Below are 17,483 nucleotides of genomic sequence, written 5' to 3' on the forward strand. Positions count from 1 at the left end.
GGGGCTGCAGCAGTAAAAAGAACTGAAAATGCTAAGCTTGTGGGTTCTATGGCTTTTCTATGGCTGCTTGTCAGCTTTCTGCTTGTTTGCTGAGGATGGGAAGCAGGGGGTCAGCTAGACAGACAGAGCTTTCATGGGATCTTGGCAGGAGGCTTCTCAGTTGAGTGCCGTTGGGTTTGGGGTAGTTGCTGCTGCCTTTTCCTCTAGTACTGGGCAAATTGGGCAGCTGCCCATGTGTTTCGCTAGTGGAAGAGCCACACACTGCTTTTGGTGATAACACCCATCCACTAATGGAAATATGCTCTTCGGCCTAGAAGAAAGGGAATCTTTGGATCCAACCCATTGTTTTAAATTAAGATTGAGATGTATATTCTGGTTCTGATCATGTGCGTTATTCTATGTGATAACTGTTCATTGTACCGTCAGACACTCTACTAAAATTATTCACTTATTTTATATGTATCATTGTTTACAAGGACTCTTTCTTGCAAGTGCTTGAAGTGCCTTGCATCAGGGATCTGGAACAATTTTATATTTAACGAAACTGTTAAACATTGGTGATAGTTACTACTGAGCTATCATGAAAATGAAAGGAAAATATCTTGTTTTGAAAGAAGCATCTATTCTATTGCTTGGGAATAATTACAAAATAACAGGTTAAATATGAATGTGCGTACATTCTCAAACATGGTGCTTTAAATAGAGTTTAAACACTTCTGATCTGCCAATTCCTTGCAAAAAAAATGCAATGTATGATGGTATCTTCTGGTGCTTAATTGTGGCATTTTTAAAAGTCTTAACGCTGAATTGCTCTGTGTTGAAAAGAAGCAGTGATAAATTAATTGAAATAAATAAAAGAACTGATGTTTAATTTTAATTCTAGTTTACTATTGACTACATAAAGGCTATACAACACAGACATTTTTTTATACAAAAGTATTACAGGTAATCTCTCTGCAAGAAACATTATATTTACAGGATATAATTTAGGAGTTCCTGATTTCACAAAAGCATTTCCCCTAAGAGTTGATGTCTCAATAGCATGACAATACCGGAGCTTCTGTACACACTTCATAACTTCAATGCACACTTGGCTAAGTTTATTTTGAGACACTGCTTCAACATCATGTATGGTGGCTGCATGTCAATTTTAGTCTCGTACAGCTGCACAATGAAGTAGGTAAATCACATCACCAAATAGTGTGTAGACTTATGTACCTTGTGCGTGCTGGAAATAATGACTCAGATGCCTTAAATTGTAAACAATGGCATCAGCTATTAGGACGAATCAGTTTAAATGTCCCTGAAGGATCGGGGACAAACCACTTTTCCCAAAGGTCAGTATGAATACTAGGGTAGTCCCAAGGCTTATATCTTCCATTCCAGTGAAGTAACTTGGCTTCGTGAAGAAACTGTTCCGAGTACCTGGCATCAGGACTCCAGCCTGGGTATGTCAAAAAAATAAAGAGTCTTATTACAGCTCTTGCTGGAAAACCTTTAAAAAAGCCAGCAGGGGCATGATCCATACCATCTTGCTTGAATAATTACTTGCTTAAAATATTGTCGAAGGCTTTCATAAGAACTGAATTACTTGCTTATTTCTCTCACCAGTGCTGATGGGGGAATGCAGCTGTGATATTGTTTATTCAGAAATATTCCTTGCAGTGTTTGTGTAACTTAGGTCTGATGTACATATGCAGTTGGTTGAATAAGGGGCCCCCACTTCACTTGGGTTGTGACATTTTTCATTGTCATCAAATGCTTAACACACCTTGTAAATTGTTGTTGTTTTTTAAGCCAGCATAGCAGACATGAAGCTGGGTTTGAGCCCCTTTCCCCATTATACTGATTTTATATTTGCTGGGTGTTCCTTTTAATGTGATGGAGCTTTCAAAACAGTCTTCCACATGCAGACTGAAGTGTTGTTGTCCATTCTACCACCTCATTCCCATCTGACACGCCTGCACATGTAAACCAGCCCTTCCTTCAGGTGTACATCTTTAAATCCCTATGGCTGGATTATACCCCATATTTTATTCAAATAATAACTATACCCCATATTTTATTCAAATAATGCTAATGAACTTGCAATTGATTTCTGTAACCTTTTTATAACTTTATAAAATGTAAACATTAGGTGTTTTACACAAAATAGATTTAGATTTTTGGAAAACTCAATGAAAATCTAAAAGAAACTTGAAATTCCAAGGCTCCAATCCCAGGAAAGCTAGTCAGACTTAAATCTCATGGAAACTAATGTGACTTACTCCCTTGATTTCAATGGGATTTAAGCATTACTTCGTCTGGCTGGGTCTCGCATGTTTGGTAGGGTTATTGTGACCTGAGGGGGGGAAACCTTTACATTATCAAAGGGGCTCAGGTTTTAGCTGCTAAATCCAGATACAAATTTTGTAGAGGTCCATGTTCCGATATAAACAACTAAATCCTAGAATACTAGGTAAAAAAAATTGTAGATGTGCTTTCTCACTTCTCAAATGTACAAGCAAAAACATCACTATCAAAACTATCAAAATTTGTTTAATTCATCAAAGTTGCAAAATTTTGATTTAGCATTTTTTGTATGCAAAGTTTTGATTCATACATTTCTTGTATGTATTTCTTATACCTTCAGTACACTCATCTAGTAACACGATCATTCTGAGGCTGCTTGAGGATCTTTTGCTTTTTTTGGTCTAAAACTTACCTAGATGGCGAATATGCCATAGAGGAGTAAGCGGTGAATATTTTCCATGGAATACAATGAGCATCGGGGGAGTGGCCACACCTCCTGCAAGACTGCTGCTGTAAAGGTTTTCTCTGAAAAGATTTTAGAAATAAAAATCTCTTTTGTTTGTTCGTTTTTAGAGAGCAAGATAGTCTAATACTTTCCTGTATGGTAACCAATAAAGCATAGCACATTTCCACTCATGTAAATGAGGGGGGTGGGCGGAAAGGATCTGAGCAGCGCCCCCCCCCCCAAATGAATAGCTACAACACAGGTGGTGGTGGAAAGCGCCATCAAATTGCAGTCGACTTATGGCAACCCCATCGGATTTTCAAGGCAAGATGAACAGAGGTAGTTTGCCATTGCCTGCCTCTATAGCAACCCTGGACTTCTTTGGTAGTCTCCCATCCAAGTGCTAAACAAGGCCGACTCTGCTTAGCTTTTGAGATCTGATGTGATTAGGCTAGGCTGGGCCATCCAGGTTAGGATGCTGTAACACTACCTGGGCTGAAATCAGGATGCAGTTGGAATACTATCAATAACCATCTATTTTAAACCTCCACAAGATGACACCCTCCCACTGTATTTAAGCAAGAGAGATACCACGCTGATCCCTCTCAATGTTTTGTTCAGATGCCCGGTAGGGTGTGCTGATTGAGCTAACACAAAAGAAAGACTCCCAAAAGTGCATTTGTGCTGTGTATGCTAGGCTGGTATTAAGTAATAGAGACTCTGCAAGTACAGCAAAGCAATATAAAGTGAAAAGAATGCCAAAAACACTGAGTGCACAATTTCACATCAGTGTAGGTCTGTGATTATTTTCCCAACATTTTTTAACAACATGACTGCAGGAACTGTGATTCAAAGGAAAAGACTGTGGCAGAGATTTAACTCTTTTCCCTTTGTGCTTTTTTGGGCTGGAAATTGCTGCCCTAAGCTCCTTTTATCAAACTGCCCCCCCAATGAGGTATAAGTAATTTGGGGAAATGGCATGTGGGGGAAGTTAAATAGCCCCTCAGCCCTTTTAATTCACATTTCATTAAAACAAAATGACAGGAGAAATTATTAAGGGTCTGTGCCTACCCACCATGGTGTTCTTCCATGATAAATTCCTTAGAAATCTGCCTCTCAATGAAAAAGGAAAAGAGCAGTTTGTACATACACAACATTTTTTTGCATCCATTTCTCTAACTGCTTTGTAACTCGTTGGTGCTTCCATGCCGTCATGTTAGCAACAAAGACACCAGGATTGAAGGAGCAGGTGCTGGGGCTAATGCCAAGATCACGAATTGTTTGCTTCCGGTAGTCTAGGAATCCCATATAGGTGTTCTAGAAAAGGAAAAAATGAAGTGTTAAATTACTATACGAACATACAACAGTTACACAGTGTGCTTACCAGCTTGACTTCGTAACATCCATCCATCCTGTGTTAGACTGAGAAAAAACAGATGTGGTTGCATAGAAATGCATTCAAGGTCCGCTATTTTTTTTTTATTGACGTTATTTATAGCCTTTCTCACAGGGACCCAAGGCCAATTACACGTAGTGAGTCAGTACAATCAACAAAATGGGACATTCAATAACCAATGCATTTTAGAATTCTAAATTTTAGGATTTTAGAAGTCTGGAACCACCAGAAAGAACTGAAGCGTAGCATAAGTATTCACATGACACATTAAGCGGTACAGAAACTTAATAAATAGGACCCTATGTACAATAAGCCATACGCAGCAGTATAGACCACAGTCCCTAATCATTTATCCAAGCAAGTTTGTAAATCCATTTTGTACAGTGCAACCCTATTACTTGTGCTGAGAAGCCTTCTTGAATAGTTCAGTTTTGCATAGTTCGTGGAAAGCCAGGAGACTGGGAGCTTCCCTGTCCTCAGTTGGGCCATTCCACAAGGCGGGAGAGTCTTGCGGGGGGAGCAAGGAGGTTGGCTTCTAGAATCAATCACTCTATTTGTTAAATTGTCGTCCTATCCTCCAAGGAGCTCTCTATGGCATACATAATCCTCTCCTCCCATTTTATCTTTACAACAACTCTGAGGTACGTTGGGCTGCGAGAGTGAGGGGCCCAATGTCAGCTAGTAAGCCTCATCACAGTGAGGATTTGTGCCCAGGTCTCCCTGGTTGTCATCTGACCCTTCAGCTACGACACAACGCTGTTTTTAACATTCTAAGCAGTGAAGAATGAGAGGCTATTCAAGAAGAAGAGTTGGTTTTTATATGCCGGCTTTCTCTACTACTTAAGGATCAAACCGGCTTACAATCGCTTTCCCTTCTCCCCGCAACAGACACCCTATGAGGTAGTTGGGGCTGAGAGAGCTCTAAGAGAGCTGTGACTAGCCCAAGGTCACCCAGTTGGTTTCACATGTAGGAGTGGGGAAACTGACCCGTTTCACCAGATTAGCATCCTCCGCTCATGTGGAGGAGTGGGGAAACTGACCCGTTTCACCAGATTAGCATCCTCCGCTCATGTGGAGGAGTGGGGAATCAAACCCGGTTCTCCAGATTAGAGTCCACCGCTCCAAACCACCGCTCTTAGCCACTACACCACAACTTGAAATTCCATGATCAGTCACCTGGGGCCTCTGCTATCTTATAAATCCGTGTGGGTAAATTAATAACAGCAATTAATTCTACAACCAAGGGACCTTTCCTGGCCTGGTTGTTTCCCTAAGTCCCTCCCTTTTTGATCCTGAATGCATTACAAGGCATATACTCAGATCCCTTTATTTTCTTTCAGTTTGGGTCACATAATGAGCATCAGAAGACCTATGCAAATTCCAATATTGTCTTATGCTATTGTGTTTAAAAAAACCACTCAAACTCCAGAAGAATTAAGTGGGGAAATACTCCAGGAATACATTTTTACATCGCAAAGATTTCTTACCTGCATTCCTACACTTCTGACCATTTCATGAGTAGAAGGCAGATCGCAGTCATCTGAAAAAGCTGCAGCATGGCCAGGGGCAAGATTTGTGTCATACAGTTCTTGAATGTCACCTTTAAAAAATGGAAGCCAGCGTTGTTCAAAAGCCTCAAAGGTCTGCGCTTTTCACAGTGTTAACACCCAAAGATTTTACCCTAGATTTTTTTTAAAAGCACATACTTACAAAACAAATGGGAGGCTAGCACCATTGCAACAGAGGCACTTACCTTTCTCTCTCTCACAGGAAGGAATACCTCTTTGAAGAAGAAAGCTGGCCTGCTGTGGGCTTATTTAAAAACAAGAAGTGTGCTTTTTCTAAATTGCATTTGATCCCCATCCTGCAGTGTGCCACATGTAGATATCAAGAAAAAAGCCTTGTGCAAGAAGTTCCTGGGATTTGAAATAAACTTACTAAAATAACCTACTTGGTGCAGACATGTAAATTAAGTTACATGTCTCCTGGAAGGTGGTCAGAATCCAGATAATCTTAACAATAGGAAAAATAGCTTCCTAACTCTAGTTATAGGAGCCCCGTGGCACAGAGTGTTAAGCTGCAGTACTGCAGTCAAAAGCTCTGCTCACGACCTGAGTTTGATACCGACGGAAGTCGGTTTCAGGTAGCCGGCTCAAGGGTGACTCAGCCTTCCATCCTTCCGAGGTCGGTAAAATGAGTACCCAGCTTGCTGGGGGGAAAGGGAAGATGACTGGAAAAGGCACTGGCAAACCACCCCGCAAACAAAGTCTGCCTTGGAAACGTCGGGATGTGATGTCACCCCATGGGTCAGGAATGACCCGGTGCTTGCACAGGGGACCTTTACCTTTAACTCTAGCTATAGTCATGATATGTATCCTGTGTGAGGAAAAGCTAATATACCATGTTTCTCAGAGAATATCCACCCATTCCTTAAAAAACAATTTCATACTTTCCAACAGCCTGTGTTCAATAACGGCAACCTCTGGTACCATGTTTCTAATGACATCTTTATTCCTGATTTTATTCTTGTTTTATACTTTTTTGTTTAATGGTACAGGTGCTGGCACAGTACTGGAACCTCATGAATATGTTTACAATTTTTTAAATTATACTACAAACAATGAGAATGTACTCAAACAACTAATATTATCAGAATTGGTTTCTTTTGCTAGAGAATATGTAACAAATTATCTAATTTTTAAAAACTTTGCAGTGTGTAGACTTTATGGTCTTCAGACAATGTGGGGGGAGAGACCCTTACCTTGGACAATTACATCATCATCAAGATAGATCACTTTCTCATGTTCATGGATAAGGAGAGGAAGGTAAAATCGAACGAAGTTCAGCTGTTGGATAAAAAAAGGAGGGAGGAATGGGTCTCAATCTATAAGTAGAAGAATCCAGAAACATTACATGGTGCATCGTGGGAACAGCCAGTTGAATAATAAGCAATAAAATAGCTATCTGGAAAAATATTTCTAATGATACACAAACCCTGGATGCCTTTTGTGTCTGAGTTTCAGTTACGAAAACCAGGTGCTTGGATTCAAACAATCCCGGAAACCAAGTTCCCCCTATTCCCAGATCTAAGGCCACTCAGTCATAGAAGAAAAATATTTTGCACATGCTCATGATCACTTAAATCTCTAGGCATCTGTTAGGTGGGGGGGAAGTGAAAGCTGTGACCTATCATTTGCAAAACACATTTTGGCAAGCCAGAGGCAAAATTAAGTATGCACTTAATACTTTCCTCAGGCTATGCGATTGATCTGACGGGGTTTCAAAAGACAACCAGTTACTCAGCTGAACTTAAAACATGATCGGCTGCAAGTTCTGTTACTTATGTGCTGAACAAAATTAAGTTGTATTGTTCTGACTGTTGCAAGGTTTTGATTTAAAATAAATTTCTTAACTTAGGTTGTCTTGCAACTTTGATTCCTACTTAGCCCCATAGAACCCACCTAACGTCTTACGCCCACCCATTTTTCTATGCTGCTAAACTTAGTTTTGATTTACATTGTATTAAATCTACAATATAATATTTTAATGATTATGTTTTGTTTTCATTGGGCTGTACTCCACTTTAAAATCTTGAAAAGTGGTTTGTAAATCTAATTAAATAAGCAAGTATGGAAACATCAGTATTATTCTACACACAATCTGGAGCTCAGCCTGGATACTGGAAGCAGGTTCAGTGGCTGATTTCTCCTGACTCAAATTAATTCCTTAGTCACTGTTTCTCCTTCTTTTCTTCTGCTCTTTGACAAAAATAAAGGTCCACCATCTCATCTAGCTTTTGGAAGGTTTATTGTAGGAATAAGTGTGGGTTGTCATGTTTCTTCTAGGTGAAACACAAGGGTTGAGAGATGCTTGCTATGTAAAAGGACATGTAGCTGCTTTTCTCTTTTTTCAAAGGTAGCTGCTTTTCTCTTTTTTCTGTTGACTAGATACTCACTGGTTGAAGTAACTCAGGACGAGCTGCATCTGGTCGCATTTTCCCTTTTAGCACCATGGGGTTAAATTCCACAATTTTAAACTTTATATCTTTCAGTTTGGAATTTTTGATCCATTTTCTGAGATGAAAAAGAAACAGAAGCATATCAGAGAACTTGTCAAGCAATGAGCATGTTGTTTAACACACACACACACTCATATATACTTGTCTTTCATAAACAAGTTCTTCAAGACAACCCGACAACAACTCACACTATAAATCAAAATCATCATATACGAGCCCACAGTGTCCGGGCTGCTGGTTGACATGGACAGAAAGGTTGTTGAGAGGCTCCTGGCTGCACTGGATGTACAAATCCCTTGCTGGATATTAGAAAAATGTTTTTTTTTTTTTTACAGTAAGAGTTGTTCGTCAGTAAAACCGGCTGCCTAGGGAGGTGGTGAGCTCACCCTCACTGGCAGTCTTCAAGCAACAGCTGGACAAACATTTGTCAGGGATGTCCTAGGTTGAGCCTGCATTGATCAGAGGGTTGGACTAGATCCGTGTTGGCGAACCTATGGCACGCGTGCCACTTCCGGCACGCGTTGCCCTCTCTGCCGGCACGCACAGTTCCTCCCAGCTGCTGGCCTTTCCGGCTCTGCCCCGCCCCGGATGGGGGAGGCTATAGGCAGGCAGCCACCCAGCTGGGCTGCGGGGGCTTTGAACCGCTCGTTTCAAAGCCCCCCCTTTCCTGGACTCCCTGCCGGATTTTTCCGCCCCGGCCTCAGTCCCGATCCCCCCCTGCCCGGAGCCGAGGGGGGGTGGAGAACCCCCATTCCCCGCGGCCTCCCGCGCCACTCCTGGGCCTGGCCGTGGGGGGAGAAATCCCTGCGGGGAGGTGCGGGCATCGGGGCCTCCCACTGCTCCTTCCCCGGCCGTTGAGCCGGGCCTCCTCGCCTCTTGCCGCCCGGAAGAGGGGAGTCCATCGCCGCTTCCGCTCGCTGACCCTGTCCTGCCTCCTTCGGCGACTGGCGCCCCCCGCCCCTCCGGAGGGTGTTCCGCCCCGCCGCCCTTCTCACTCCCAGGGGCCGGCGGGGGCCAGCCGGCCCCCGCGGCCCTCTGGAGGGGCCCACGCGGAGGAGTGGGGCGAGCGTGCACACACGTGTATTTGGGGGGGCTGGACTCCCAGCCCGCCAGAAGCCCCCCCATCCCTCTTCAGTTAGGCCGGTTCAGGGGCGTCTGCCCTTCTTGCCTTTGGGGAACCTGCGGGGGAAAGGTAGGTTGTGGGGGTGAGCTCCTGCCTGGGGGTGGTGTAGTCAGTGCTTCGCCCCCCCTCCCCCCCGTCCAGGCGCCCAACCGCGGAGGTTTGTCAGCAGGCGGAGGGAAGGACGGGCGGAGGGAAGGACGGGTGGAAGGGGCTTTTATCCTGCCGTCCTGACTCCTTTTCTCCCTCCGCGTGTGGTGGCTAGCCCCCTCCGGTGTCTGGGAAGTCCCGAGGTGGCCCGGGGAGGCCTGGGCTCGGGACAGGGGTTATTGGCCATTTATGAATGGGAGGTTTTGCCTTGGATTTGCCACTCAGAGGCACAACTCAACAATAAGCCCCCCTGCAGAGTTTTGAGAATGCAGATGGGGAAAATGTACAGTGTTTGTCAGTCATTGTCATGATTTAATTTTATAGATGCCTTACTTACTTTTTTCCCTCCTCAGAGGCCATGTCTACCCACTGGCTTTCTTGGCGGTAGACCTGGACTCCGAGGAGGGGGAAAAAGTCCCCCTTCAGAGGCCAGGTCTACCAATTGGCTTCTACGGGCCTCCGGAGGCCAGGTCTACTGCCAAGAAAGCCAATGGGTAGACCTGGCCTCCTAATGGGACTCAGGACGGGGAGGGGGAAATGGCAGGGGCTTACAATTTAATTTTTATCAATAAATAAGATTATTAAGTATGATATCAAGTTTTATTCAGTGTACCTACCTATATAGTTTAAGTTTAAGAAATTTGGCTCTCAAAAGAAATCTCAATCATTGTACTGTTGATATTTGGTTCTGTTGACTAATGAGTTTGCTGACCACTGGCCTAGGGCTGTGCCGTGTTGCTGTGGTGCGCACTGGCACTCGGAGATAAATAAGTGGGTTTTGGGTTGCAGTTTGGGCACTCGGTCTCTAAAAGGTTCGCCATCACTGGACTAGATGGTCTGTATAACCACTTTCAACTCTATAATTCTATTATTTTATGAATCATCTTAAACCTTCCCAGAGTTTCCATTTGCAATTGCATTTTTCAGATGAATCTTCACTTTACTACTATGATATTCCAGGTAGAATTTAAACTGGCCCCATGGCTGAAGCATTTGTTTGATTGCCCCTCAGAATGGTGAAGCCTGGACATCATTTTATATTGCGTTATCACACACTAACATGTGGATGACCAACAATTGCCTTTTCTTTTGACTATGTAGACAGCTTGAGGAAGGATTCACTTTCCCCATCTCTATATGCACAGGGAATCTTGGGGAAAAGCTTTGTTTTCTTCTAGTTCTGAGAACTACACCTGTCCTCTTTTCAACAGTGTCACAAACGAGCTAAGTACCTCTTTGGCTGTTGCTACTGAATATACTCCGCTAGCTGTTTACATGAGTCAGAGATATTTCGGTGAATAAGATGGAAGAAGATGCAATACAGCAACTTTGGCTTCTGTGTCAGGGAGAGGAAAGAATACAGCTGTGCTCCCTTCCAACTTGGACTGTGCTTCTTCAGCAAAACAAAAACAAACAAAAGACCCCACCCCCTGATAGGACATTGTAAAACTTCACTGGGGTTATTAAAGCAATGGAATTTTGTGCAGGCTAATAAATGTGTATTGTTCTGCTGCCGTGGCAGCACCCACATGTCACTGTATGATTACTGCACTATTGTTGCATTCCAGCAACCATTCATAACTGGACTGGCTTGTCTGCATGGGATAATCCAGTTGCAAATTGTTGCCATAGCATAACAATCTCCAGTGATGTGTGGTGGAGGCCCATGAATGGATGTTTAAGTTAGTCTGTGATGATTGTGGAAGGATGTGGCATTGCAAGAAGAGAAAATGGGCAGGGAAACGGGTGTTGTTTTTTTACAGTCCCCCCCCCCCATTAATGGTAACTGGCTGACACACGGTTAGGAAAGTTGTGTTGGTTGGTACAGCGTGTAGTTCTGCTCTAAACCTTTCCTCTAAATAGGCAGACGTGTATGGACTGAAATCACTTCTGAAGACCTTCCTACCTGATATGTGGGATGCTGTTCTTTAAGCCAACGATATAGAACAAGATGTTAGAATCAGAGTTGCTGTAAATGCTGTTGATGGCTGCGACGGCTGCGCCCATTCGTCCTGCTGCAGCACATATCACCACAGGAATGTCTTCTTCCATTTCCTCGGGGCTCTCCAAGTCATCTATTGTTTTTTCAAAAAAAATTAAACCATATGTTACTACACACAGTTCCAGAAGGGTAGCCGTATTAGTTAGTAGCAGAAAAATAATACAGGAGGAATCCAGTGGCACTTTAGAGGCGAACCAGGTTTATTGCAGCAGAAGCTTTCATGAATCGGTGTTCATTTGTTCAGAGGCATCAGATCTATAAGGCCTATGAATATACATTAAAAAGTGCACACAATGGAAAGACTGTGTGTGTGTGATGTTAAAAAGAGAAGGCAGTTAAAAACAACTGTAAAAGAGTATTTAATCTATTCAGAGTGGACAAAGGCCACTCCCGACGGTTGGTAGCTTGGTAAAGTAGGAGTAACGTCTGATCTACAAAAGCGCAGGGTGAAACATGACAAGGAGGTCAAATCAGAATGTTACAGAAATACAGCTGAAATAATGGACATATGTAATGGGTGATACATACAAGATGTTAGCACCTATGAGGGAGAAATCTGAAAGCCACTCCAGGTCTTAACAAGGACTTTGGATTTCTCACTCTCTATAGGTGCTAATAATATATTTCACCCCTTACATGTGTTAATTAGTTCAGCTACAAGCTGCAACCCACAGGGGACTTGCAGGGGGAAATCTCATTTCTCCCTCCCTCACTTTTCTTTTGTTCTATAATTTTCTAACTGGATCTGCTTTTCATGTTTCATTCTGCACTTTTCTAGATATGACTTTATGTTAATCCTACTTGGCTGATCTATCAGCAGTTGGGAATGGTCCTCACACACTGTAAACAGACTGATTACTCTTTATGTTGTTTGTAGCCTTTAATTCATTTGCCTTACAGATGTACACTTCATGTATCTGATGTATTTCATGTATCATGAAAGCTTATGCTGGAATAAATGTTGTTTACCTCTAAGCACTACTGGACTTCTGTTTGATTTTGCTCCACACAATGATATAGTTCTATTTTATACTAGATTAGAAGGGGCCTTTACAGAAGTCTGTAAAAGAAGTTGGGAGGAAAGTCTTGGTGAAAGTCAATGGCATTGTGAATTGATATCAGACTTCTCGCCTAATCTACCACCTAAGTCTGTCACTTGTTCCACATTTTAAAAAAATCCAGTGGCACCTTAAAGACTAACAACATTTATTTAAATATGAGCTTTTGTTCCACATACCTGCCGACTACTGCCACGCTGGTGTTGGCTGCCATACTTCCCTATGATACTGGGCCTGTGCTCACATGCTTGTTTACATGCAGAGGCACTGTAAGCAGTCACAAAGGAATAGGGCAACTAGGACAGGCCTACTGTTGGCTATATAGTAGTAGAGAAGGGTACAGAGCCAACAGCGATGGGCAAAAGCCGGAGAAACTCAGCAAGCCATTTGGAGAATCTCAGAATGCCAGCAGCTCTGGACTTTACATTCCTACTTATCTTGTGTTATGACTGGAAGGGTTCAGCCTTGGCAATGGCAAAATAAAAACAGATTCTAACAACAGGTGCATACCTGGTTCATTCTTTAGCAAGGTAGATGGCATCTTGTGAACTTTATTATAAAGGATGACACAAACAGTCAAAACAAGTAGGAAGAGTAGAATCTGATTAACTGAAATAGAAAAGACAGCTTGTTAATCATCAGCATTGGGGTAGATCCTAAGCAAGGATTTGGCTGGCAGAAGACACATCTTGCCTGCAGAAAAGCAGCAGGGTTTTCTTCCTCCCACTGCAGATCCCCACCTTTGCCATCAGTTCTTGAAGGTCCACCATCCCTTTGTTTGTTCGTTTGTTTAAAATAATTGTTTGCCACCTTTCACCCTTGTGGAACTCAAGGTGGCTTACAAGATGGCTACTCCATAGCAGGAGCAGAAAGACACATGAACACATGAAACTGCCTTATACTGAATCAGACCCCTGGTCCATCAAAGTCAGTATTGTCTACTCAGACCAGAAACTGGCTCTCCAGGGACTCAGACTGAGGTCTTTCATATCACCTTCTTGCCTAGTCCCTTTAACTGGGGACCCCGGGGATTGAACCTGGAACCTTCTACATGCCAAGCAGATGCTCAGCCACTTAGCCACAGCCCCTACCCCCCGGTCACTGCTGTTCATGCTGCTCATCTTTTGCTAGATAGTATCCACCCACTGTATAAAACATGGTGACCAGGACCAGGTTTGGGGGGGGGCTTGGCATACAGTGCCCAGGGTCCCCCTCATGCCCTCTCTTCCACCCCCACACCTGCATGCCCTCACCTGCCCATGCATTCTTCTCCTGCTTGCAAGCCCTCCCACCATCCATGGTCAGTTGGCTGCACCACCTGCCATTGCCACTAGGAGCGCCATCGCTGTGCACCACCTACACCCCCTTCCTCAATGACAGTTGGGAGCATGGGTAAAGACTGGAGAGGTGCGTGGGTGGGGGTAATGGCAGTGGAAGTCCTGAGCCCTGGCAGCTGCCTCCCTCAGGGTATGCTGACACCTGTTGGTGACAGTACACAATAACACTCCCTTGTTCACACAAATATTGTTTAACTAATGTTATGGTCAAAGACCCTCACGGAAGAGTCCAAAGATACCAAGACCCTTGAGCAGGGGAACACTCTTGCCCTGGGCTATTCTGAGGAGCAGCCATGGAGGCAACCATACATACAGATTTCCTTTGATGAAGTAAAGGGCTATGATCCTACGCAGGACACAGAGCAACCTTGCCAGGGAACATGCCTCAGAAACAGGGCTGCCCCTTTAATCGAGGGCTGATCTCCAAGGAGGTGGGGCCCTGAGTAGGCTTCAAACCAATGCCGAAGCAATACTTCAGGTTACCTGTTGTTCCGCAGTTGTTCCTCCAACTGTCGCTTCCCACAGTGGACTAGCACTGTGCACACCTCAGCATTGCCTGTTGGCCTGCCTGTCAAACTCTAACACCCATCTGCTAGGACTGCAGGTACTCTGCTGCCTTACCTGCCCATTCCCTGCTTTTGGGTAGTGAATCTTCTGCGGGTGTCAGTCACAAACGGGAGACTTAATTATTTTTAAATTAGCATTTTAGCCCTGAAGGTTTCTTACTTTTTCGCAGTACAGCCATGTGTCCTTTTCGTATGGTTGCGACCTGTTGCTGAAAGAATGAGAGAAAGGGAGGGGAACGTTAAAACACCACCAAAGGTTGAAACATGTGACAAAGCTGGTGCATGGGCTATGGGGGATTGTACACATCTATGGGACCTATGTCTCTAGACAGCTGCTGTTTTCCGCCAGGATATGAACTGGTGTTAGAGTTGCCAACAACCTGAAGAAAAATGTTTTATCCTTTTAACAGAGGTTTAAGGTGGGGAAATGGGCAGTTGAAACTGTCCATGGCATGGAGGTAAATCACATAACTTGAAGCCTCTGTTTAAAGGGGTAGGACATTTTCTCTCTCCAGGTTGTTGGCAACCCTAGCTAGTGTGGCAAGACTGAGCTGTGATCCAGAAGGTGACCTATTCAAATCTAATTTCAGCCACAAAGTCTGCAATTCTAAGGACGCTTCCTGGGAGTAAGCTCTATTGAATAAGATGAGATTTACTTTTGAGTATATTTACTTAGGATTGCTCCCAAAGTGGCTTTAGCCAAACTACTTTCTCTCAGCCTCAGTCCCCCCATTTGCCACCTGGAGATAATAATACTGGCCTACCTTACAGGGTTGTTGTAAATATGTCTATGATAATACATGTGTAATGCTTTAAACACTGAAAGACCTACACAACTGTTAAGAATTGTTATCTATCACATTAAACACTGACTGATAAACAGAAATACATCATGCTGTTAGCCCAAGATCCCCCCCCCAATGCACACTGGTAGACCCCAGTGTTGCTGCAACGATTATTTGCCCAAGTTTTGTTCAAGCAGTTTACAAAGGGCCTTTGAAGCCTCACACAACTGGACAATGACATTTATGGTTGCCGAGGACTACCATGAATCTTAGCTTTGCATCTTATCAGCAAGATAGGAGCCTTTGAAAGATCCCTGCATTATCTCCCTCTCTGTGTCAGAAAGCATTTACTTAGGGCAGCTTGGAACAGCTTGATACTGTTTGGCTCCACGCCCCACCCAAAAAAATCACTCAATGAGAGAAAAAATAACAAAACAAAGGTAGCATTATTTATTATAGCTGCAATCAGAGCACGTCTAAACTGCAGCAAGATGAGTGTGGTTTATCGATAAGGGGTTTTATCATTCTAACTTGAAAGCCTTTACAATCACACTTTTAATTTATTCCTGTATTAGATACAGTTAAACGTTCTATCTGTATAATTGGTATCAAAAGCGAGTTAGACAGATTCACGGAGGATAGGTATATTAATGTTTATCAGCCATTATGATTAACAGAGCCTTCATGTAAGGTTATTACCTTTGAACATGGAAGTTCTGTTAGTAACCCACTGCATACCTGTACTGGATGGAACCAACAGTGAGAGGTTTTGGCCTCTGCAATGCTGCCATGGGCCTGTTTGGGGCATCTGGTTCACTACTTTGTGAAACAGGATGTTGGACTAAATGGACGATTTGTCTGATCCTTCACAGTAGTTCTTATGTCCTTATCAAACAGATTCATTAGTATTACAACGGCCCAGTTCATAAATGTATAGTGTGATCTGATGCATGTTTACTCAGAATTTATTTATTTACTTAATTTATATGCTGCCTTTCTCCCCGATGGGGACTCATTGGCTTACATCTTTCTCCTCTCCTCCATGTTATCCTTACAACAATCCTGTGAGGTAGGTTAGGCCAAGAGTGTGTAACTGGCCCAAGGTCACAAAGCAAGCTTCTACGGCAAAGTGGAGATTTGATCCTGGGTCTCACAGTACTACTGTGAACACCACAGTAGTAGTCCAACCATTTGATGGGGCTTACTCCTAGGTAAATGTCCATAGGACTGCAGCATAATTTATTAAATGAGTTTGTAAAGATATGGCCTTTAAGGATATTGTTCTTCGACATTCCTCACACAAAGAATCTTCGCATGATTGAAAGGTCCCTATGTATTTTCCATTTTAAAGCACAGAAAATCCAAAGCAATCTTTCTATAAGCAAATAAAATCTTTCTATCACTATTCACCAAGGCCCCAAACCACATTTAGTCTCATATTTGCCATGTGAAATGTACCATATGCTTTCCCTCATAACAGTCACGCCCAGGTAACTCACACCACACCAGATTGTAAACTCTAGAATCCAAACCAGCACAAAGGTGCTGCTTTTGGTTTAATAAATGAAAATTCCATAAGATCAAAGTTAGAGTCTCATTTTTCAAAAAATGAGATCATATCTGCTCAGTATTCTGTAGAGGCATTTACTAAACCTCTTCGAAGTTTGTTACTGGATACTGACTCTACCCAGACACAACTGGAAGATCCTATAACAAAATGAGAGGGTGCAGCAGCGGGAGTGAGAAAGGAAACTGAGTGGGTTCCTGCAGAATTAAATGTCTTACCTCTCAAATGCAGAACAACAATTAGGATTTCTTTCTCCAGAAAAATAACTGCAAGGCAGCTGCTCTTGGTTGCTGGATGGTCCAGTACAAAAAAAAATACTCATGCCAAAACTGGATCTCTCGTGAGATCACTATTGAAATCCTGCAGGCGAGAGACTTGAAAGTCCTCCGTGGTCCCTACAGACATACTTTGATAGGAAAATGTCTTTTAAAATTCTCTTGTGGTTTACTTAAAGCAGGTTTCCTTCCTTTCAGCTACTCTGGAGCTGCACAGAATGCAGACATTGCCTGGTGGAGTGAGCCACATAAACTGCTTCCAGATGTGCCGAACGAACAACACAGCCCCAGATCTGGCTGACTTTCCTCCCCCTCCAGTTGATCCTCATCTGACAGAAAATTCCAGAGGGGGAAAAAGCACTTCCAGAAGAAACCTCAGAAACAGTTCTGAGCTCAGATTACATTTTTGCTTCAATGTTCGTTTTTAGTTGCCCTGAACATGGCAGCGCCTATCAGTTTACAAGTACTTTTT

At 43.2% G+C, this 17,483-nt stretch overlaps 1 protein-coding gene across 1 annotated transcript; it reads right to left on the reverse strand.

Moving 5' to 3' along the window:
• Positions 1–1,234: 1,234 nt before the first annotated feature.
• On the reverse strand, positions 1,235–17,249 carry GLT8D2 (glycosyltransferase 8 domain containing 2). The gene is made up of 10 exons (XM_056847071.1): positions 16,955–17,249; positions 14,545–14,593; positions 12,992–13,090; positions 11,328–11,496; positions 8,089–8,206; positions 6,895–6,979; positions 5,621–5,733; positions 3,888–4,054; positions 2,705–2,817; positions 1,235–1,444 (listed from the first exon to the last, which is right to left on the reverse strand). The coding sequence occupies exons 2-10, from the start codon at positions 14,561–14,563 to the stop codon at positions 1,272–1,274; spliced, it is 1,056 nt and encodes a 351-aa protein (XP_056703049.1). The 5' UTR covers positions 14,564–14,593; positions 16,955–17,249; the 3' UTR covers positions 1,235–1,271.
• Positions 17,250–17,483: the final 234 nt, after the last annotated feature.

This window comes from Euleptes europaea, chromosome 3 (genome assembly GCF_029931775.1).
Source record: "Euleptes europaea isolate rEulEur1 chromosome 3, rEulEur1.hap1, whole genome shotgun sequence".
NCBI lineage: Eukaryota > Metazoa > Chordata > Lepidosauria > Squamata > Sphaerodactylidae > Euleptes > Euleptes europaea.